Here is a 24,034-nt window from a genome sequence, read left to right as displayed (position 1 = left end):
ATAAGAAAGAAGGTTTTGGGGGTGGGGCAGAAAAAAAGATAGAGAGGAGATTAAGTGGATCAGATGAAGTTATTGTTTGCATGCTGCTGCTGGAGCATGAGGGTAGCGAGGAGGAAAAAGTTGCGAGGCGAGAGGCAGAGGAAGGTGAAAACAATGAGGAGTGTGGGCAGGCAGGTGATCTGGGGCAAAGGGGTTGGGGAAGAGTGGGAGACAACGGGAACAAAAGGAGACTGTGGCCTCCTTTTATCAAACTATGTTAAGGGACAGCAAGGCACAGAGGATACAGAGACCTGGAGTCCTGACGTCAATTCTGGGCTAACCGCTGTTCTAACAGGAGAAATATGTCGCCGTAAGTTCGTCAGAGAAAAACCCATCGATGTTACACAGAAAGGCAATGCTAATACAAAAATAATGAATATAGACACTTGGGAAAGGAAAGACTGGCCTGTGTTTGTAACCTCTGACAAACCACCAACAGTGTGACATCACTTGTTTTTTTTCTCTCTGCAGCTTTTCCCTGATGTGTGTTTACATGTGAAAGAAGTCACACAGCAACTAAAAGCAGGCCATTTATAGGTCCTGCTGCTCTTTTATAACAATATATTATATTGCATTTATTGTAACTGAGTGAGAAAATTTAGAAATGAACATTTTAGTATGAATTATGAATCATGTTGGGTATTTTTTATGGCGCTAGCACTGATTTGTGTTTAGAAATGTAATAGCACATGTGTTATCATCATGGGATGATTATATGAATTGTATTGAATAGTGGAGTGTAAAATCAGGAGGAACTGCTTTCAAACTGCAGTGAGGCAAGGCAAGAGGAGTTTTTTTTTATATGCAGTGGGGCAAAAAAGTATTTAGTCAGCCACTGATTGTGCAAGTTCCCCCACTTAAAATGATGACAGAGGTCAGTAATTTGCACCAGAGGTACACTTCAACTGTGAGAGACAGAATGTGAAAAAAAAATCCATGAATCCACATGGTAGGATTTGTAAAGAATTTATTCGTAAATTAGGGTGGAAAATAAGTATTTGGTCACCTCAAACAAGGAAAATCTCTGGCTCTCACAGACCTGTAACGTCTTCTGTAAGAAGCTTTTCTGTCCCCCACTCGTTACCTGTATGAATGGCACCTGTTTGAACTCATCATCTGTATAAAAGACACCTGTCCACAGCCTCAAACAGTCAGACTCCAAACTCCGCCATGTCCAAGACCAAAGAGCTTTCGAAGGACACCAGGAAAAGTATTGTAGACCTGCACCAGACTGGGAAGAGTGAATCTACAATAGGCAAGCAGCTTGGTGTAAAAAAATCAACTGTGGGAGCAATCATCAGAAAATGGAAGACATACAAGACCACTGATAATCTCCCTCGATCTGGGGCTCCACGCAAGATCTCATCCCGTGGGGTCAAAATGATCATGAGAACGGTGAGCAAAGATCCCAGAACCACACGGGGGGACCTGGTGAATGACCTGCAGAGAGCTGGGACCAAAGTAACACAGGTCAACATCAGTAACACACTACAACGGCAGGGAATCAAATCCCGCAGTGCCAGACGTGTTCCGCTGCTGAAGCCAGTGCATGTCCAGGCCCGTCTGAAGTTTGCCAGAGAGCACATGGATGATACAGCAGAGGATTGGGAGAATGTCATGTGGTCAGATGAAACCAAAGTAGAACTTTTTGGTATAAACTCAACTCGTCGTGTTTGGAGGAAGAAGAATACTGAGTTGCATCCCAAGAACACCATACCTACTGTGAAGCATGGGGGTGGAAACATCATGCTATGGGGCTGTTTTTCTGCCAAGGGGACAGGACGACTGATCCGTGTTAAGGACAGAATGAATGGGGCCATGTATCGTGAGATTTTGAGCCAAAACCTCCTTCCATCAGTGAGAACTTTGAAGATGAAACGAGGCTGGGTCTTCCAACATGACAATGATTCAAAACACACCGCCCGGGCAACAAAGGAGTGGCTCCGTAAGAAGCATTTGAAAGTCCTGGAGTGGCCTAGCCAGTCTCCAGACCTCAACCCCATAGAAAATCTGTGGCGAGAGTTGAAAGTCCGTGTTGCTCGGCGACAGCCCCAAAACATCACTGCTCTCGAGAAGATCTGCATGGAGGAATGGGCCAAAATACCAGCTACTGTGTGTGCAAACCTGGTAAAGACCTATAGTAAACGTTTGACCTCTGTTATTGCCAACAAAGGTTATGTTACAAAGTATTGACTTGTATTTTTGTTATTGACCAAATACTTATTTTCCACCCTGATTTACGAATAAATTCTTTACAAATCCTACCATGTGGATTCATGGATTTTTTTTTCACATTCTGTCTCTCACAGTTGAAGTGTACCTCTGGTGCAAATTACTGACCTCTGTCATCATTTTAGGTGGGGGAACTTGCACAATCGGTGGCTGACTAAATACTTTTTTGCCCCACTGTAGCACCTTTCAAACACTACAGCAATTCAAGCAAGTACAAGATTTTAATAAAAAAAAACCTTTATTACAAAAAGGTATCATTGAATTATTTGCATTATTACAAATGTGACTATGCACTAGCATTTCTTCTTGCTTTTTTAAACTTTTGGAACCTAACCTGGAAATTCTGGTTTTACACAAGCAAACAAACTGACACAGATCCTGCTGATGAGGAGGAAGTTTAACCCACAGCTCTGCCTTTATTTGAAGCCCATGTACTCAATCTGAAACCACACACACACACACACACTCACACACACACACACACACACACACACACACACACACACACACACACACACACACACACACACACACACACACACATGGCCGCGCACACACACACAAACGCACGGCACAAGAAGTGGCTGTAGCTCCAGTGTACGAGATGAATGAAAACAGAAGTGACAGCGTAAATTGACAGGATGGTTAAAAAAGGTCCAAACAGACGGAGGGAAGGAGGGATAGAGGAGAGAAGAAGGGGAAGAATACTTGTGAAGGACAGATAGTGGCTTCCAGGACTGTTTTCAACAACGTCACTGTAACTATCAAACCCAAAAAGAACCGCACACAAACACACACACGTACACAGCCCAAGCCATAATTGTCCCCTGTGGTGATTTTGGCCTCTCCCTCCTAGTTTCTCATTGCTGTTGGCCAACTCTTCTGTATCTTTAACACTTTCTTTTTTCCTTTTTTTTTTTTTTTTTTTGAAAGAAAGGCAGAGGGGTGGGAGGTGGGGGGTGTCACAAGAGAAGGAAAGAGGGATGAAGGAGAAAGAAAGGTCTAAAGGAAGGAGGTGTAGAGGGGTGTGACAGCGGAAAGGGGGAATGAAGGGAAGGAGGGAAAAAGAGAGAATGAATGTGTAAGAGGAAGGGAGACTTTGCCCTCCAGCGGGAACACTCCCACGATTGTGTGTGTGTGTGTGTGTGTGTGTGTTTGTGCGTGTGCACGCTTGAGTGTTTGTGTGCGAGTTGTGTCACAGCCAAACCGACACACCCACAGGCTGTAGACCTCTATATCCTGTTCGGGTTGTCCGTTTGTCCAAACATCATGCCCTCCTCCCCCTCCTCTTCCTCATCGCTCCCCTTTTCTAACTGGTCGGACAGGGGTAGAGGCTGCTGAGGGAGTGGGTACAGTAAATAGAACAAAGCCACCTTTCTAAAATAAACAGACTGGGAAAGAGGAACTTCACATTGACTGAAAATGAGAGAGAAAGAGAGCGCATGCATTTGACTTGATGAACTTACTGTAAAGTACTTTATTTTAAGGTTAAACTCTTTCCTAAAGTTGCAGCTTCTGCTTCTACATGTCCGTCACTATGTCGGCGTACGTGTTTGCCCCTCTTTCGCTCTCCCCCACACTTCAGTATCAGTATCCTCCCTGCTTGTGCTTGACTAACTCTTGGTAATTTTTGGGTACCATGTCACACACCATGAGCTAGCAGTGTTATCCAGGCTCACTGACTACAAGGACCATTACTGGATATCAGATCACTGGAGGAGGGAGGCATCCTAGCGCACATCACATCACATCTCATGTGTCTAAATCAGGCGCTTTGTCATGGATCCTCCATCAAAGAGTGGAAGCAGGAGCAATCACTCATGTGTAAAACCAATTTGTTTTTAACATTAAATTGCAAGTTAACAAGTTAATTACAAGTGAAATTATAGTTTGTCATGTTTCTTACGCAGTTTTGTCCTGTGCCTGGCCTTCTGCACAGCAGCACCTTGAACTTATTCAAATGGAGCATTTCATGGGTGAAAAAATGTTACCGTATAAGGAGAATGGATTTACAGTAAATAAGTTCCTATTGTGGCAAATTAGGATCAGAAGTTCCCAAATTTAATTTTAACTGTAACACTATGACCCTGTCAGTTATCTTGCAACACCTTGAGCAATTCTGAAACCTGTGCAGAATGATGGGCATGTTCTGCACACCCAGGCATGATACAGGGCAACTTACTTCTTACTCATTCTATCATCATTATTGATAATCCATCAAAAAGAAATGCCTTTAAATCCACTTAGAAATCACAGGACCAAAGTGCATTAAAAACCACACGGCTATGTGTGTCTTCACCACAGACATCCACGTGTGCACTTCAAAGTGTAGCTGCTAACTGCTAATAAACCGTTACATTGCATCAATTTCCCAGTAAATAATAAGTAAATAAATGCAGCCCACATTTAACTTTACACAATACCCACCTTCTGTGCTGCCTACCTTCTATCGAGCATAACAAAGAGTCAAAATCCAGTTGTAGTAACGTTCTTTCATGTTGTGCTTTCATTATCTTGATATTTTTTGTCTTTTGTCTCTCTCTCTCTCAGACACACACACATGCACACACTCACTCACAGACACACACACGCACGGGCGCGCACAGCAATGTGTCTGAGTAGTTAAAATGAGATAAGGTAAGTGATAGGTAAGCAAAAATAGAATGGTTATAGTGAGGTGTGCTTGCAAGGCAAATACTATTTAAAAAATCGTGTTTGACACAGATTTTGGTATTATTGATTTTTTTAGGCACCGAACAAGTAGAGTAAAACAAGCTGTATGCGGTCATTGATATGAAAGGAAAAACGCGTCTCCAAAAGTCAACAGGAAAGCAAAGACAAATCAGTAATCGTCTTCTTTTTTAAAAGATGAACCTGAGCGTTAGAACAAATAACTGATAACTGAGAGTATAACAAATGTGTCGTCATGTCTAACTTCATAGGTGTGTGTTTTTGATCCGCAACCACAGACGTTAAATTTATCTTCCAAAGAAGTTTGAAGAGTTGCGTGTGGATGTGCCGGGGCCATGTTTTAGCTGTGGGGGTACTGCTATGAATGTTTAACCACAGAAACCTCTTGACCCACCCACCCCTGCATCGTGCCAACAGGACATCCTGTCAGGATGCATTCTGGGTAGTTTAATTCTGAGACCTGTGTGATCAATGCCAAGATGTTTGTGTGTGGTGCGTGTGTGTGTTGGGGGGGTCTATTTGGCCACATTTTGAAGTGAGATGTTGGGATTATACTACAGAACATTTTAGAAGACATTTCCAGCTGCTGCGTGTATGCGTTTACATACCCGCGCTTTAGTGGGTGAGAGTCTACAGGTTGTGTGTGGGCTGTGGTTGACTAAAGCACACGCGCTGGCACGACCCAAGTTCACTCAAGGTGGGATGGCTAATCTTTAACCCCCCCTCAGCCAATCTCCAACAACACACACACATACGCAAACTATATCCTTCCCTTCTTCTTCTTCTTCTCCTCCACCCAGCAATCCTTCTCTGGATTGTTCCAGGGGCAGGAGGTAGAGAGGTGGGGGGTGCTGACGTTCTGGAAAAAAGCCACGGTCAGGAGTGGGGAGGGGGCAGCTTCCTGTCCAAAATGGTTCTTTTAAAGCCAGAGAAGTATAAATAGAGCAGGTGTCAGTATTGAGAACTCAGAGAGAGAGAGAGAGAGAGAGTGCTGTGAGAGAAAAAGACAGACAGCAAGAGTGTGAAAAATTGTGTGAACGCGTGTGTGTGTGTGTGTGTGTGTGTGTGTGTGTGTGTGTGGGGTGTGATGCCGTGGTGGAGTAGGAGAAGGGGCTTTTAGCTGGTGGACTGCCCGTAATGTCCAGCAGGATGTGAGGTCATATGACAAAGAGGGCTGGTGGGCGGTGAGAAACGATTGGTTACCACAGTGATAATGGAACTTTTTTTCTTTTTAAATTTAGTGGGGACTGAAAAGGAGATGGAAAGAGCAAAAGGGGAAAAAAGAGTATTGCAGTGTTTTGTCACAACTCCCCAGAGAACATAAAAGACCATACAAGGGGGCAAATGAGTTTGTGTATGTGTGGTAGCAAAGGACAAAAAGGGGAAGGAGAGGATGGAGGGGAGAAGGGGGAAACTGAAGGAGGTGGGCTGAACAGGCCGTAGAAGTCAATAGGATGGGAGGAAAGGTCCAAAATCAGCTATGCAGTCAGAGAGGACAAAGCAGCAGAGCAAACAGAGGGTGGAGGAGACAGAAAGAGGCATAGAGAGAGGTCTGCAGTACAAAGGCGCAGAGAGACACAACTGATAATAGAATGACGGCGGAAAAAATGAGAAAGATGAAGCAGGAGGCACGAGAAAAAGTGAACTGGAGTGAGTGAAAAAGTGAATCGGGGGGATTGACAAGAGAGGCCTCAACATGATGTAGTTATCTAACCCGTCATGTGTCAAACACTAAGCCATGAAGAAAGGGGTTAAAAATTAAGTCTACACAGTCTAAAATATTAAATCTATTTTGGTTTTTAATGAAGGAGGAGTGAATTAGGGACGAAATATGAGAGTAGATTATTAAACCGTGAGCGAGGAGATGGGAGAGGAAAAAGTGGAGAGGTGTTCGAAGGGTGTGGGGGTTGAAATCTGTTCATGGTGTTTTAAATATTAAAGCTATTTCAAGTTTAATGAAGTGCAAATACTATGGGGAGAGTCTTAACTGGAATACAGAGAGGAAGGGGGCGAAAGGGGGATCCGATTCATTATTTCAAGTGTTCACCTTTAGACTGCCGAGACTTGGGGAGAGGAGCGCAGGGAGACGAAGAGGGAAAAAAAATTAGAGAAAGTTTATGCGGAAGTGCAAAGTAGAGGGCAATTTTGAGAGCACCTGTCTGCGGGCCCCCGAGTGGCTCCAGGAGGCTCCGGAGCACGAGAGGATGAAAATGTGAACTCGAGGACGCCAAAACACGCAGCACCAACTGCAACGCTTAAGAGCTCGCGCGAATAAACAGGATGAGTTTCTATGGAAAAACGATTTCACTCTTTTTAGTGCATCTTTGTGGGTATATGTGTAAGCGAATGTGAATAAGTGGTTTAGGAGGGGAACTCTGAGGCCACAGAGCAGAGAGGAAGAGAGTCAGATAAAGATGTTGGATTTCAAAAAAGATTCTCGATGTAATCAATGTGCAACAGCTAGAGGGAAATGGAAAGAACAGCCCACGTGTGATTGAACTGTTCACGTCTACATAATCAGATGCTCTAAGCTGTGTGTATGTGAGCGTGTATATCACACCGGCCATTGCCAAAATCCCCCAAGCTGCCACTAAAGGTCACTGTGTGTGTGTGTGTGTTTTAATACCAGCAAAAACACACGCAAAAAGTATTTCCAGTGCCGTTATTATGTGGGATAAAGATCAAGTTTGTGTTTGCCCCAAGTATAAAAGCAGCAAGAATTTTTTTTTTTAATCAATCGTTAACTCGTGTTTTCAGCAGCTCTGGCTTCTTCTCAGTCTGAGGGGGCAGGTTCAGAAGAAAGGGTGACGTCTGCCTCCAAAATGTCATATCCACCAACCAAAGAAGTGACTCCTACTTTAATAAAATAAGTAAAATGAGCACAGACGGCACATAATGTCTCAAAATGACACTCATATAGTCACAACTTAGCCGTCTTCCTGATATCTGGCGATATCTATAAATACTGTATGAGATTGTGTGTAGTGTGCACAATCTTACGTTTCATGAGTTGCCAAGAATATTATCGCTCATATGCACATTTGAGGTTCACTTTCATGGTTAATAAAAAAATATTTAATATTGTTTAATCAAACGAACTGCACTTAAGTAGCAGCTCTACAGTCTTGTGGACCACTCACAGCCGCATCCACTAACACACTGACACATCGAGGGCAGCCAGGGCTGGGGTTGAGTTTCTTGCCCAGGGACACTTTGACATGCGGACTAGAGGAGCCGGGGATTGAGCTACCGGCCCAAGATTAGCAGACTACCAACTTTACCTCCTTTAAACACAGCTACCACATTCATCAAATTGATTAACTGATTGCACACCCTGCGTGGATTACACAAAGAGAGGCTGACTCAAGGCCCCACAGAAGAATATACTAAACTGATTAAAAAAATAAAAAATTGACTCCTGATATTCAAAACAATGTCTTTGATTTGCTGGAGCTTTCTAATCCAGGTCTGGACGAAGCAGCGGGGGCCAAACTAAAAATAATCTTGGATAATTATTCAAAGGTTTGAGACGTATGCAGGCAAAAGAAGTACAGACTATTAAAAACTCTCTTCCTCAAAAATTGTCACCTCTAATATAGTGTTGTGTAAAAAAGAAACATACACATGTTTCAGTTCCCTGAGATGTAAGCGTGGCTGGTTTCTTTTCTGGCTTCACGTGTGATGTTTCAAACATTCGTGGCGGCAGACAAGGTGAACGTAAGAAATGCGGAGATCAAGCGTTAGCACGGGAGAGAAAAGGATGCTGAGTGCTTACTGGCCTCAATAATGACATCAAGTGAACAGAGCAGATGCTTGCAACGGAAGGGGATCTAAAGAAAACAAATCCTAATTCCCGCAGCTGTTTATGTCAACATGGGCACATGGCATTTTCATGCACGCTAATACACTGAGCCTTTACGCAGCTATACATTATCCTTATATTAGAGAATGATCCAGTGAAATCCTCGTGGTTGTGCGTCATATAAGCGTTTCTAATAGCAAAGCATAGACACTGATTACAGATGAATGAATGAGAGAGAGAGGGAGAGAAGGAGTGAGGGAGAGAGTGCGTCTAGGCACTTCTCATCAATAAAGAATGAAGCAATTAAGCTAATCTAAGACTGAAGGTGCCCTTTCTCCTGGATACCCTTTATGACAAGCAACAACTGGACTTCATGAAACAACACCCTCACCACACTAACGAACTAACTCTAAACCGTTAACCTACCACCTCACAATAAGCACATTTAGCAGGCTTTGTTGTATTAGTAACATTTATTATGTCTGCATTTTTATTTCAACGTGACTGATTTAACGCCTGCTTGCAGTGTCTTGGCTTACTGTGAGAGTGAATGGAATGAATCATCATCATTATTATGCATACTTGCCATGTATGCTTTTTCTTTTCAACTGATGTGACCATTCAGAATGATCCCTACAAAAAAACAATAAAAAACAGCCTATAAGTCAATCAGCAGGAACTCAGGCAACTATTTGGAAAACTTGAAAATCGTTTATCAGCCAAACATTAAATGCGCTCTGATTTATATAATTGGCAGTAGGATAAACTGCGTTCGATCCCACACGTCAGTAAAACTAATGAAGTAAAGAATGAATGACTCAGTAATTACAGACTTTATTGCCTAAAGAATACAGTAGCAGACCTGCCATGGTCACATCATCAAAATAATGCAGCGTGGGCTTTCTATTTGTAGGGATAACAATCGCAGCAATAGGCTGTGTATGTACGTGTTTTACGTTTGTTGGGTCTGTTTGTTTTCATCTTTAAATTAATATTATTTATGTGTCAGCGGGAGCTTTTAGTGTTCCATTATTATAAGCTCTTTATTTGTCAAGTAGCAGCAAAGAATCTGTCATAAAACAGACGTAACTCTTTGCCATCGCTGTAACGCTTTCTAATATTATATTTGAAAAATCTGTAACAGAATCATGCATCACTTTCTAATTCTTTGGCATTTCCATACAGCTTCACTCCTGATTGTGATCTTTGCCTGGAGGTGACAAAATCCTGGACTTAAGGGGGACTTAGGACTTAAGAACACTAACTCTCATAAGCTCACAGACATCCTGTATATTTTTAACCCTGACTTTGTCAAACAAACTTGTGGACATTACACATTACGAGCAGAGGAGCACTCCCACAACCAAAACAATTCACCACTCCCCGTACAGGCTCCCTGACTAATATCAGGCCACTAAACTTGTTCAGCAATCCCCTAAACTTTTACTGAGCACACAGACACCACCCACTGCAAACGGACTCAATACACAATATGGTGTCACACATCCTGATATAAACTGCCGCTGTTAAATCTCAAATAAGCCCACTGGTAACATGATGTTTTACTGCTAAATGGCATCCAACTGAAGGAGACCCAATCCTTCCATTCTTCGCCATGCTGGGCCCAGTCCCAAAACCCGGGTGAAAGCGAGGATAAATGGTTGCCTTTTGGCGAGCACCAGGCGAGTCTACACCAGCAGCAACACTAGACTTCCTCTAACCTTTAGGTGAGACAACACCTTTCTTATTAATGGCTGCTTCACCACAGGCAGGCTTAAACTCTTCTTTCCACCACAGCTCAGAACCATGGTTATAGCCAAGGGACTTAATAGAGCCATTCAGCTTGTGAGTGCATGTGGTTCTGGCACCGTACTACAATCACAAAATCAGGGACCTGGGACATTTTTATTAATTTAATCAGTTTACTTTTTGTTGATTTCCAAAGTGGGTTTAATTAGTTTTAAAGGCCTTTTTTTATTATAACATGCGGTTGTTTACCAAGGGCAAGAAATTAAGAAGAATTCTGTCTCCTCATGCTTTTGATCAAATTCAATCTTTCTTTAACTTAAACTTCTTCTTTCTGAAGTATAATTTTTAATTTCCATTTCAGTTTGTGAAAACATTTTTTTGTTTTTCATATCCACTCCCGGTTTTAGCTTTAGTAACCGCAATAACCTTGCTTAGAAGACTTTGAGATGCACAGCCTAACTCTCGTAAGCCCGGTACGATGCACTTTCCAACGTGCGTTTCTTTTTGTCTCTGTCGTTTTTCCTTCTCATTACCCCTCTCATCTGCCACTCTCTCTTCCTTTTCCCTCCTCTCGCCCTTTCCAGAAGGTCCTTCCCTAAACCCCAGAGAGAGGGGAGGAGCTTGGGATGGCGAGGACGCGCTGGTAATCCGTGCAGTGACCCAGGTCAATTCAATTATCCTGTTTTCTTTCGCTGCGCGACGCGTGTGCCCATTTCACAGCCAACTCCCTTAATGCGCCCAGGATTAGCTTCCCTTACTTTTAATGATCTACCTATCGACGCCTTGGGCTTCACATAGACACACACACACGCTCACACTCACACAGAGGTGAACGAACACACACACACACACACACACACACACACACACACACACACACACAGACAGGTAAGTTTTTCATGTATAAGTTTTAGTCTAAAGGAATTCACTAAACACACAAGGCCGAGGATCAAGACAGGCTTTCTCAAAATAAATATGTGTTCATGAGTGTGTTTGCATATGCATTTGCTTGTTTATGTGGGAGTGTGGCTTACATAAACTGCAGTAAGGAGAGGATTTCATTATCCATCTGCATTTACCCAGGCTTCACCTCACACCTCCAAGATTTGAGATAATCATCTTAGGCCTAGCACGTTAGTGTATAAGCTCGCTAATCTCAACCCCGGAGGAGGAAAAGAGGTCATTTTATACTAGTAAACTGTGGATAGCTGACATGCATTGAAATACGCATGCAGGAATGAAAGTATTAGGCACTAATGCACCGTATTGTAAAGTGTCATGCACACTCTAATGCACATAAAGTCAACAAAGCAATTTAATTGCTCCAACACATCTACTGGTCTGTTGGTTAGAAGATGGCTTTTAAAAGATAAATTAGATTTTGCTACAGTTAGGTGTTAGGTGACACTCTCACCCAATTAAATAACCTGATCTTATTATCTCACCAGTAATCACTAATTACATGACTGGATAACTAACTAAGTAGGGACCAGCATTGTAAAACTCTAGCAACTCCAGGACACCCTAAAGCCTCAAAGTCATCAAATCAGCACCACAAAGGGCTTTCTTTGGCCTCCCTCCATCCTACCAGTTTTGAGAGCCTGTCCAATTTAATTCCATCTGCTGCTGTTCTGTTGACCTGATAATCTAAAGACCACATTTCTGACCTAAAGACACCTGGTTTGTTTTCACTATTACTGCTTTTAAACTTTCCACAAATAGGAGAAAGTGTTCTAAGCTTGTGAGTCCTACCTGGGATATCCTGCCCGTTGTAGTTCCATCCAGCTACAGCCAGCATGGAGGGCAGAGGAGATCCAGGCCTACTGTCTCTTTCTCTCTCTCTGTCCCGCTCGCGGTCCCAGTTCCTCTCAGCCTGCTGGGTAATATGTCTGACTGTGTCCTTGTTCTTCCTGTTCTTCCTTCGCCCTGATCCTGACAGAGGTTGCCAGGGCCCTTCTCCACCTCCTCCACCAGGTCCCCCAGTCCCTTGCTCCGCCTGGCTTTGGGCTGCCCCCCTGGGAGTGTCCCGGGGATGAGAGGAGGAGGCAGGGGATACCTGTTCCTCTTTGACAGTGATGCCAGGCCGATAGTCGTGAGGCCATGCAGGCTGAGAGTCATGGCAGGCTTCTTCCTGGCTCTCATGGCTCTTCGGTGGTTCTTGGTCCTCCTTTCCATACGTGCTGCCACCCTCATGGCAGCTGGCGATGGCTGAGTCCCCAGAAGAGTTGGCCGGGCTGGTCCGGCGAGCCAGCCAAGGAGAGGTGCTGCGACCAGACATGATGGAAGCAAGGGCTTCAGACGCCATGCCCACTATGCCCCCTCCGCCTCCTAAACCAGCTCCTGCAACACCCCCTGCCCCTGGTAGACCAGCTCCTCCTCCACCACCTCCAGCGCCCCCGCCTCCACCTAGGCCAGCAGCAGCCACAGCGCCCATTTCAAAATCGGCCAGCTCATCAGCCATCTCTGAGCGGATGCTGATGTCTAGTGCAGCCTTGATGAAGCTGTGGCAAGCCTGGACAATATCTGTCATCTGCAGGTAGCTGGCAGCTGACATGACCTCAATCACATTCTTACTGGTGAGAGCAAGGTGCGCCGAGTACATGAAGTCCAGGATGGCTTTGAAGCCTGTTGCTGTGACAATATCCAGATGAGTGACAGTAGTCTGGTGGTGAGGCTCTGCCCCCTTTTTAACCTGGAGGGTTATAAGAAGGAGTATTAACAGCAGTGGTTTAAAAAAAATATTTACCTCATGCTATAAAGGAAAAATATCTGTAAAAGATCATTTTTTTGCCCCAACGAGGTCTCTTACCTGGCAGTAAAGAGTCTTAAAGTAGCGTGACGATCCCAGGAGGACATTCTTATGAGCTTTGAAGATCTTTCCGTCCACAATGACACAGGCATCGCAAAGGATGCCATGCTGCCTCTGCTCATTGAGCTCTCTGAGGAGCTGACGGTAGTGAGACGAGATCTCCATGTCCTCCTTCCTGTTGTTCATCTGTGTAGTTGAACAAAAGCCTCTCCTCCAAACATCTGCTGGAAAATTAAAGACGACGTGCAATCAGTCAACTAAATCTGCAAAACATATCAAAATATTTTAAGTGTACCATTTCAAATGTACAGTACGGACATCTGGTTTCTGCAATGCAGAGAAATAGATAAATATGTATATATAGCAGCAATAGAATCTAATCCACTTTTGCAAACCTTATTTAATTTTCATGTAACGAGGGGAGAAAAAAATTGAATTTAACTGAACTACTCTTTTATAGATGAGCCAGGGTAAGGATATATCAGTAATGACTGTGACATAAAAAAAACAAAAAAACCTGACATCAATGGAAACCACATCTCAAATGCCGTAGTTTGATGTCTAAAAACAGCCCAGTAACAAATAGTCAAAATTCTCTGTGTTTAAACCGTGTCTGACAGGTACATTTATGTGTGTGTGGGAGTGTGTGTGGCTGCGAGTGTGTGTGTGTGTGTGTGTGTGTGTGTGTGTGTGAGTGAGTGTGTGTGTGTGTGTGTGAGTTTGTGTGTGAGAGAGAGAGAGCATGTGTAAGCTCATTAAAAATGTCAGTTAAAAAGTGTAACACTTTCACAAAACAGTTGTTGAGGGAGCAAACAGACTCATTTAGTACGGACCACTTCACCATTACATATATCAATAAACACAGCCTCGGTTCCTATTTGTTTTATTTTTATTTTTTTTCTCGTTTCCCTTTGACTATGAATATTCAATCAGCTGTCTAGTTAAGACAGAAATCCACTCTTGAACCTTCACCTCAGTGTTTGTGATCTTGCACGGTTCAGTCAAGGTTTGCGAACACTGAGGGGTTTTTTTTTTTTTTTTTAAACTACAAAGAAAGGACCCTTAATGACAAATTGTGGAGTGGCTTGACTGTCAGGGAACAAAGATCTAACTTTCATGGTGGTACAACCGGAAGACTGTCATATTTTATTGTTATTCTTGCAAATTAAATCCCATAAAAAAGCTCACGACTTGAATGTTTACAATCTCTTATCTCATAAGAGAGATTCTACTTTTAGCCACACAAATAACAATTTCTGATTTGTCTTTTTGTTTTGTTTTTTTTGTTTTTTATCATTTTTTTCCTTTGAATGTAGATGAAACAGTATAGCCTGCTGTGCACAGGTTAGGTGACACATAAGATGTACTGTGAGCTCAAACACTGGAGAAGCGCTGCAGGAAAAGGCCATAGCGAGGGGAGTGAAGAAGGAGACAAAGGGAGACGTGAACATCGTTATGTTGAACCAGGGAAGAAGGTGGCAGGAAAACAAAGAGAAACCACATTAAGATTTTTCAAATACAAACATGTACATGCACACAGAGAGAGGGAGAGAGAGGGAGAGAGAGGAAGAAGAAGACCCACACATGCAGGCAGTACATTAGCCAGAGCATTAGCAGCCGCCGCTCCTGCTCTTGTCTCGGTGAGGGCTAAATCGTGGGGACGCAGAGTGTTACCAAACGCAGCAGTGATTTGTTTTGGGAACGCCACAGCTGTCAACTCTCATGGGCCATTCTAAGAGATGACAGCTCGGGTTGGCCAAGGTGACAGCAGCGTTTGCTCGGGGGCCGGCACACTTCAGGTCATGTTTAGCAAAGCTCTGCTCAACCTGATGGCTTGTAAGATCAGATAAATCCACAGTGTCTCCCACGTCCACTTGGACAAACACACCTCCTATGAACAGCAGTGGACAAGTGGATGGAGTGATGGTGACAACTAGTGAAGCCTGCCTTGCACAAGTAGAAAAAAAAAACAATCAATGCAAAGCACGCTCAAAACCTTTCGCTGTGATTGGTGTTCGTCAGAGAGAAAAAAAAACTGCGAGGAGGAGGAAAGTTGGATGTGAAGGTAGAATAACAGTGTCCCTCAAAGTCTCAAAAGGTACGTTTTGACGCAATGCTTTTATCCACCAGCTCACACATTTCTCAGAAAAAATCTATTGGCAGTTTAACCTTGAAATATTTTTTCCTTTCTGCATTGCTCTGATAGAGGTATTGAGAGTCTTCACCTCTCACCTCTGAGGACAAACCGAGCAGCTTTAAAGACATAGCTGTTCTGCTCCTCATCCCTCTGCTCTTCTTCTCTCAGGGCCACTGGCACATCCAATTGTATAGACAAGTCTATAAGATAGACTTGCTCTCAGAGCCAGATAAAACACAAAAGGAGTCATTTATTCACTGAGATATCTTCCTGTGGTTTCTGTGCCTGGCGTTTTTTTCTCCCAACCAACATGGATGGAGAAATAAAGGGTCACTGTACAGCACACACACACACCGTTCAGCAGCGGTCAGCACGATTTCAGACATAGATTTGTTGGTAGTTTAGAGGAAGTCAGCTATAGCAAGTCATTAGGTGGAGCAATAATGTCTTCGCTCACACATTTAGGATCAGCCAGCTCTCTGTTTCCGTCTGTGTTACAAAGATGACTGAATGAGTAACATGAAAAAAAGGAAAAGAAATGAAAAGAAATTGTGTTTCTTTGTCACACTAACCAAAATTTCTTTGGGTTTTAAAATCAAAGTTGGACAAAGGACATCTTAAGAATCACCTTGGACTTTCTAAAATTGCACTATAGGAATGTTCATTATTATTTAATGGTGTGTAGAGAGAGGGATTAACGTCTAAGTTGAAAAAGCCGGCAGATTAGCAGGTGATGAAAACAACCATTAGTTACAGCCTGTGCAGGAATCAGTTTGTAACAAAATTCATTGCACATCTATAACTGAGAGAAGTCAGAAACGTCTGACACAGATATCGAGCATCAGTGCTACGCACCACGAGATGAGGGGGAAAAAAATGTGATTGTAATTTGATTTGACTTGTTTTAAATACAGCTTACAATCCTTATCAGCGTATAGTTGCGACTTTTCATATTCTGCTGTGATGGGTGTCCATAGATCTAATGATAATGGCCCTGTGGTAGTGCTCTGATACAATAGACCAGGTACAAAAAAGGTGTCATTGAGTTTGGTTGAACGTAATGTGAGCGCGCAGCTAGAATTGCACCCCAAAACATGTTAAATGATGCCTTAGATTTACCAAAAGCAGCAACCAGTGGAGTGTAAAACAAGAAAAAACCCCAAACAGCAGTGACTGAGAGCAAAAGAGAAAGAAAGGGAGAGGTATAATCAGATTTATTGCCTCAACAGACTCGAGACATACTGAGTTAGTCGTTAGGTAGAGAAAAGCAGCTTTAATGGAGAGCGCTTTGACCTCTAAACTCTTTGCTTGCCTAATTGGCTTGTTTAATTTCAGCATGTCCAAATCCCTCCAGTCAAAGACTCCTTTTCCAGAGGAACCAATCCTGAGCTACACATAAACATCGTGTTCATAGTAGCTTCTCTCTTCCTTAAAGATTTCTGCCTTTTTACCCCAGAATCACCAAGACCAAAACCCATCCCTTCTACAATATGAGTACAGCCTGCAGTTATATTAAATCATTACTTTTTTCAAATATACTGTATATATCTGATGCAAGAATGGAAGGCAAGGTAAAATGAACTTGTCAAACAATCAGCCATACAGAGAGCGAGCCAGAGACTTTTGCGTCTCATCCAAAGCATTAGCAGTCTCACCAAGGCTACAGAAACTAAAGCCTGCTTTCAGGATGTCACACAGCAGGATGAAAAAGCTTTTCATCCTTCTATGAAATTTCACTGCAAAAGTGAAAAATAAATAATGAAAAAGAAGCAAGGAACAAGTCATCAGGAGGCAGGCTGACAGTCTGTGTGCGCCTGTTTGAGGTCAGAGAAGATTGTTTCAGTAAAGCATGCCACTGGAGCTCCAAGTCCCTGTCACCCTTCTGAGGCCAAATCAAAAGTGACTGTCCTCCTTAACCCCTCCTTTCTTCACACACACACACGCGCGCGCGCGCACATACAAAATCAAAAGCACCGTTCCCCTCAAAACACGCACACACATTCAGTCCCTGCCCCTAAATACACAATACACATGCAAGAACTAAAAACACCCACGTTCACACGCTTAGCAGAGCCGTCATGGCATCACACCCGGTTTGTCCTGGTCACATCACGGCAAAGTCACTTTAGGCCCCAGCCAGACGACTAAAGAGATGAGACGTGTGATGGAGTGAGAGAATGGGGCTTCCTCCTTCTTCTGTTTCTCTTAATGCAGCCTGTCCCTCTGAGCCACTTCTCTGCCTCCTTGACCGCACAGGACCGAGGGGAGACGGAGCGCAAGGTCCTTGTGGATCAAAGGCAGAGCGATACTTTGTTTGTACTAGGGTTTAACACAGAGCTTTCACGGCAGGCCAACGCTGAGATTCCACGAGGGATTCGCACATCACTCTGGATGAAGAAGTTACAACATGTGCAACATCTTCGCACAGGGTGATAATATGGGATTGCACGACATATTTTAGCAAATACAACTCGCTCAAAAGCACACTTTTACTTTTGGTGTTTGTTGATTCAGCCGTCATTAACATTCCTGTCAGCAGGTACACAGATTAACTGGCTTTAAAATTCCTTCATGTGCATGTTAGCAGTATCTGGGCAGTTTGCAGTTGTATTTATTTTGAATTAAAGGATTTCCAGTTGGTCAGGGCAAATTATCATTAAGTGGCCAATGTGCTGCTCGCAAAACCGCCACCCTCAGCTAATCACTCCAAATTCAAATTGTGGCCTTCTGCTCGACAAATGTAACAATTCAGCTCATTATTTGATAAAATGAGTTCGACATGTCAAACCGAGTGAACACAGAGTTCACACAGCCCCCATTTTGAGTGGCCACATAAATAAATAAAGCCATTAATAAATCAAGAGAAAAAAACACAAACTGATCAAATCATGAGAGTGAAAACATTTTAAAAACATTTAAAGTACAGCGTGAACTTGTTTTTGCGCGTATAAAATTTGTTTGGTTCATTTACACCACTTTTCTGTGTTTTGCATTTACATTGTTGTTTCAGATATTTCTTTCAAGAGTCTATGGAGACCAACGGCAGCTAAACGAGATCGAATATTAGACTTATGTTCAAAATAATGAACATAGCACAGCACGGATTACAGAATACATGCCAAAGGGCACAGTGCTGCAATAGATCTCTTATCTTTACTAATACAAGATCAATTCATTTAATTCATAAACAAAAGCAGGCCTTATTACACTGAATTCCCCCCATTTAACATCCCTATCATTATCTTGGCGCTGTCTTTGACAATCAGCAGGGGAGGATGCAATAGAAACTGGCCAGAGATTGAAGAAGTGAATGAATATAAGGAGGTAGGCAGAGGAATATCAAAGCGGGACTCGGTAGCCAAGAGCTGGCATTTATGCTGTCAACCACCCCGGCTTCATGCCTGAGCTACAGAATTTTATCAGTTAAGCTAAAAAGGCAACACGCTCCTTTTTGCATATTTTCTAGTACTGACTTGCACCATCACCCTATCATATCAGAGCAGGCAGTTTCTGTGGAAAAAGGAACCGAGGTGGCAGGTCTGAACTGAATGATTATGTGCTGTGTTAACCTTTCAAACAAAGTAGAATAAAACTAAGTTGTTTATATTACGTGGCTTTTTGACACTAATACCGACAAAAATAAGAGGAAGTAAGAATTTGTTTATTTGAATGTGAGTGGACTCTTTTTTTCTGCGTAATGAGAGAAAAGTACTGGAACAAATTAGAACATGCATAAAGGGAATTAAAATGATATTCGGCTGAACAATAGAGGCACTGTTCTTACATACACATGTGGCACAGGGCAGCTGTTACTTTCTAGTTTCAAATCTACTGCTTCCACTACTTAAAAAACAAAACAAAAAAAGTTCTATTGAATTTCAAGGTTTATTATTTTCAATGTAAAACTGAATGTGTGATGAGTGTTATCGATGTTCGCCGAACACTTTACAAATCAGGGTCCTACAAGAGGTCGCGTTGAATGCGGGATGAGGTTACGCGAAAACGGAGCAAGGTGAAGAGTCAAAAGGGAGACAGAGGGAAAAAAACGTAGAGCTGGAGAGATGAGAATGGAAGAGATAAAGACCACTGAAAAACAGAGAAAAAAAAAGAGCTAGAGCAGAGAATCACAGAAACGCCAAGGCTAGAACGATGGAGAGAGAAGATAGAAAGAGGGGGAGACAGGAAGAGAGGGGAGAGTGACTCAGGCAGCCAATATTTTTTAAACAGCTTTGCTTCCACTCAACTGGGCATCAAGGCCATTATCCCGGGGTTAATCCCCAATCCGACGGAGCTGGCAGCCTTCCGGGACAAGCCAGGGTGGCAGTCCATCAACAAGGCGGGCACGAACAAAAATAACACACACATACTCAAACACATGCATATGACACAGAGCCAGGCCCAGGCAGGCATGCAAGCAATTAGAAAAAAAAAATAAAACAACAAAGCTATTAGCTGGCTTGTTCTTAGCTGCTTTTTCCTTTATTGTCAGTTGAAAAAAAACTATTGCTAATCTCTTGTCTGTCATTTTATCTCCGTTTCTGACTTCTTTAAATCTCCCTGTAGGTTTTCTGTGTTTTCTTCCCTTCTCCCCTTGTTTCTTTTATCACACGCCCTCCATCTGTCCACCTTTATTTTCTCCACCTTCCCCACCAGCTCTAATCATGCCACATTTTGCACCTCTACCTCACTCTCCCTTTCTCTGCCCACTCTCTGTTTCACTGGCCGGCATCCAAGGAGCCAAGGTGGAGGAAGAGATTGACTCAAAGAAGGATAGCCATGTCATGTGGAGAGGGACCAAAGAGGACCCGGGAGGCTTAGGGAGACTTAGCAAAACTCCCTTCATCCCTTGCTTTTCCATCCTTGGTCACACCTTGCACACACTGACCAAAAACAATACCCGCACCTCCCTTATTTTCACCTGAAGACTTTCATGCAGTTACCTGTATTTCTTCTTATTGTTTTGGGGGTTTTTTTGCACATCCAAAAAGATCAGCCTCTACAACCCTCCCATCATTCCGTCCCACTGATCTATACGGTTAAGCAGCTCCAGACGTTTTCCGGCACCATGCATTCTCACCTTCAGCCAGGCAGGTGTTAAGCCTAGAGTGATCTAATGGAAATCCGCTCATAGTAAGGATGGACTGGGATCATCCCGGAGTGACCGGGAAAGAGGTGTGACTCAAACACACTGGTGTTGATGTCCTTTACCTTAAATACCCTGGCTGGGTTTCAGCTTCACCTTAAATGCCTTGCAACCTGTGACACTACTTATTATTTTAGAGTTTTAAAAAAAGGGTGAGAAGATCCATGTGACCATCTCTCTGTTGTCTTTTTCCTGTGTCTTCCTCCTTCACACTCCAAGATGTGTGTGTGTGTGTGTGTGTGAGTGAATGTAGTTTCTGGGCTATCTTTCTCTCTAGGCCCCTAAGCCTGCTATGTCTCCCATGGTAACTCCCTGACTGACGACCCGGGGCTTAGCCTAAATTCTCCCTCTATTAAAAGCTGTGAAATGCAAATAATGAAACATCTCATTACCACTGTCGGAGAACCCAAAATGAAAGGGGGGGGGGGGGGGGGGAGTGGGAGGGAGAAGCGCAAGGCTTGGGGGGTTGGGGGGGTGGAGGCAGCAGCCATGGACTGTAATACAACGAAAGAGGGCTATACCGGAGGGAGGAAAGGTGAGAGGACAGGGAGAAACAAGCGAGAGCTGGAAATAAAGGAAGCAAGGATAGACAAAAAGGAAAGGGAGGATATGAAGCGCGTGAGAGGATGAGAGCAGATCTCCAGACAGTGCGTCGTTTCTTCCATACACGCCGTCATCAACAGAAAGGGGACCGGGACTAGCCAGACAGAGGGAGCACCCTGATAAATAAATTGCTGCAAATGAGCAGGTTTCATTCAAATATCTAACAGCCAGTGCTAGAATCTTCCACAATCACCTGCAATGCATGTGCAGGTAAAGACGGGAAAAGGCTACTGGTTTGTGAAAAACGTTTGCGGTGTACGTGGAAGTGAAATCACCAACAGGAAGTGTTCGTTTATGGTTTTTTAGGTGGGTGGAGACAAGTGGTGTAAGTGTGGCATTAGAGATGGGGGTGGGGTGGTGGGGGAAGGTCACTTGTGAGAATGATCACATCACCTTATGTGGTCTGTTGGTGTGAAACCCAAGTTTCATGACTGGAATAGTTCAGAGCCTCATCTGCTGATTCACAAACCCCTGATAGTCTGAGGAAATTTATGGGACGTGCAGGTTTTAGCGTTTGGCATTGTCTAATAGCAGGATTAGTCCATGGCTTCTTGAAATCTTTATTTAAGAAAAGATTCCAGAAAAACAGCCCCATTTGTGATCCATTCTGATGGATCACAAATGCATCGTGTCTTTTACCTTCCTCATGAGGGAGAGTAGTAGATTATCTGGACTGCTGGAACAGATAAATTCTCCCTCTTTCTTTATAAACACCAAGGTTATTTCTGTATTTTCAGTCCTATTGAAAAAAATTACTTTACACCCATCACTGCAAAATCTCTACATGTGTGTCATACAGGGGAAGGAACACAAGCTGAAGCAAAAAAAAAGAAAAAGAAAATTATGCAGACGAAAACTTGAAGACAGCTTTTGCTAACAGACTTTCAAGTTAAACTTTGGCCAACTGTACTGCATAACTGCATAAATATGTGGACGCCAGATCACAACACATGTAACATTAATAGTTCTTAGTGAACACCTCAGTCTCCGCTTTACTGAAATGGCTTTCCACATGATTTTGGGAACGAGCTGCAGGGATTTACTTCCATTTGGTAAAAGAGAATTTGTAAGGTCAGTTACTGGTAATGGGAGAAATTTCACTTTTTTTGTGAGGGGGGCATTGTTAAATATTTGCTGTGGTTCAGTCACCAACTCACTCCTGTCACTGCGTCAGTATACGGTATACTGCAGTGGTTATTTCCGGCATGTGTCCCTCACTCTGTCGTGACCAAGAGGTAGCCTATCTGAGGCTCTCATTCACCTACTAACTCACCAACTCCATCAGTCCTACACTTCTGGCATTTCCCAGCTCTCAGCCCCTGTTTATTCATTGTAAGCTTATCCTCTTAGTCCCAGGTTTAATTCTTAGCCAATCATATGCTAGCTTACAGCATGCCCTTACATGCATCATTGGCTGTCATTGGCCATAGGTGGTGAGTGACGCTGATTTGATTTTATGTTTGACAGAGAAGTGGAAGAAAAACAACGAGTTGCTTGTGCAGTAAGATGAATGTAGTGAATGTATAATTCTTTTTGGAGATTTGTTCCCTGCAAACAAATGATTTGCGACCATCACGACACTACCACTCCCTGTTGAAGGTTAAGCTCATCCCAAAGACCCTTTATGACTTTGAATTTAGGGCTCTGTTAGTGTTGGGTGCTTTTTTTGAGACTTGATATTTGTTGTTTATGCTTTTGTCTCTTTATTCTGCCGATCTAGCCGCCTGCCTCTTGGTACATACCAAACTTGTAAAATGCAACTGCTGAATAGCTGCGCAGTGTCTCCTTTTTGTTGTGTCGAGCTGCAGTTGTACACAGACGCTGACAGATTGAAAGCGAGATTCTGAATGGCAAATCTAGTGCAGCGGAGACCTGGCATTGTATAGTTGATGTTAAGTACTGCAGAACAAAGAACCGGTGTGAAAGTCTCTGTTCTCATGTCAGACAAGCATGTGAGCTAACAGAAGCAACAACTGCCGCACGTTACTGGTTGGAGATATTGATCATTGAATAACATATAAGGTTGTATAGTTAAAGTGTACAAAGATTCCTAACATCTTATAGCTTCCACTTGGACCCCCAAAGCTTACTGGTTTTGTCCAGTTTAAAACCAAACAAATATCTGAGAGGAGATTTTGCTTTGATTACAACAAGCAAGTGCATATGGGTGTAGGGGTTCCCTGCACACACACACACACACGCACACGCACACGCGCACACACACACACACACACACACACACACACCACATTCACACCTTTGTGAATATATTGGCAGTCACCAGTTTTTGAACTGACAGCACCCACCCAGTTGGAAACATTTAACATATCATCCAACCTAGACTCTGCGCAGGGAGTTAAGTACTGTACTTCCACATCAAACATAGAAAAAGAATAACAAAAGTGGTGCTGGGTGCCGTAGCGTTAACCCTTTCTAGGGCACTCGGTGAAATACTTTAAACTTCAAAAATCCAACTATAGAGAGTTATTGAATGATATTATTATTGGACTTTCTTTAACTTTTGTGACTTGTTCATTTCAGTGATATGTTGCGCATCAAGTTCCCATATACAGTGGGGCAAAAAAGTATTTAGTCAGCCACCGATTGTGCAAGTTCCCCCACCTAAAATGATGACAGAGGTCAGTAATTTGCACCAGAGGTACACTTCAACTGTGAGAGACAGAATGTGAAAAAAAAATCCATGAATTCACATGGTAGGATTTGTAAAGAATTTATTTGTAAATTAGGGTGGAAAATAAGTATTTGGTCACCTCAAACAAGGAAGATCTCTGGCTCTCACAGACCTGTAACGTCTTCTGTAAGAAGCTT

At 43.1% G+C, this 24,034-nt stretch overlaps 1 protein-coding gene across 3 annotated transcripts in view; it reads right to left on the bottom strand.

Annotated features, from left to right (window-relative positions):
- Positions 1-24,034, bottom strand: part of zbtb46 (zinc finger and BTB domain containing 46) — a 65,064-nt gene that overhangs the window by 28,798 nt on the left and 12,232 nt on the right. For 2 of the 3 annotated variants that reach the window (XM_004546008.3, XM_004546006.3), the window contains exons 2-3: positions 13,323-13,546; positions 12,266-13,205 (exon numbers count right to left, since the gene is read on the bottom strand). In XM_004546008.3, the coding sequence (XP_004546065.1) occupies positions 12,266-13,205; positions 13,323-13,508 (1,126 nt within the window). In that variant the 5' untranslated portion in view covers positions 13,509-13,546. The remainder of the gene's footprint in view (positions 1-12,265; positions 13,206-13,322; positions 13,547-24,034) is intronic. The other variant, XM_004546007.3, reaches the window with a different exon arrangement.

This window comes from Maylandia zebra, linkage group LG20 (genome assembly GCF_041146795.1).
Source record: "Maylandia zebra isolate NMK-2024a linkage group LG20, Mzebra_GT3a, whole genome shotgun sequence".
Lineage (NCBI taxonomy): Eukaryota > Metazoa > Chordata > Actinopteri > Cichliformes > Cichlidae > Maylandia > Maylandia zebra.
The sequence above is the reverse complement of the archived record's forward strand: the minus strand, read 5'-3'. Positions and strand labels throughout refer to the sequence as shown.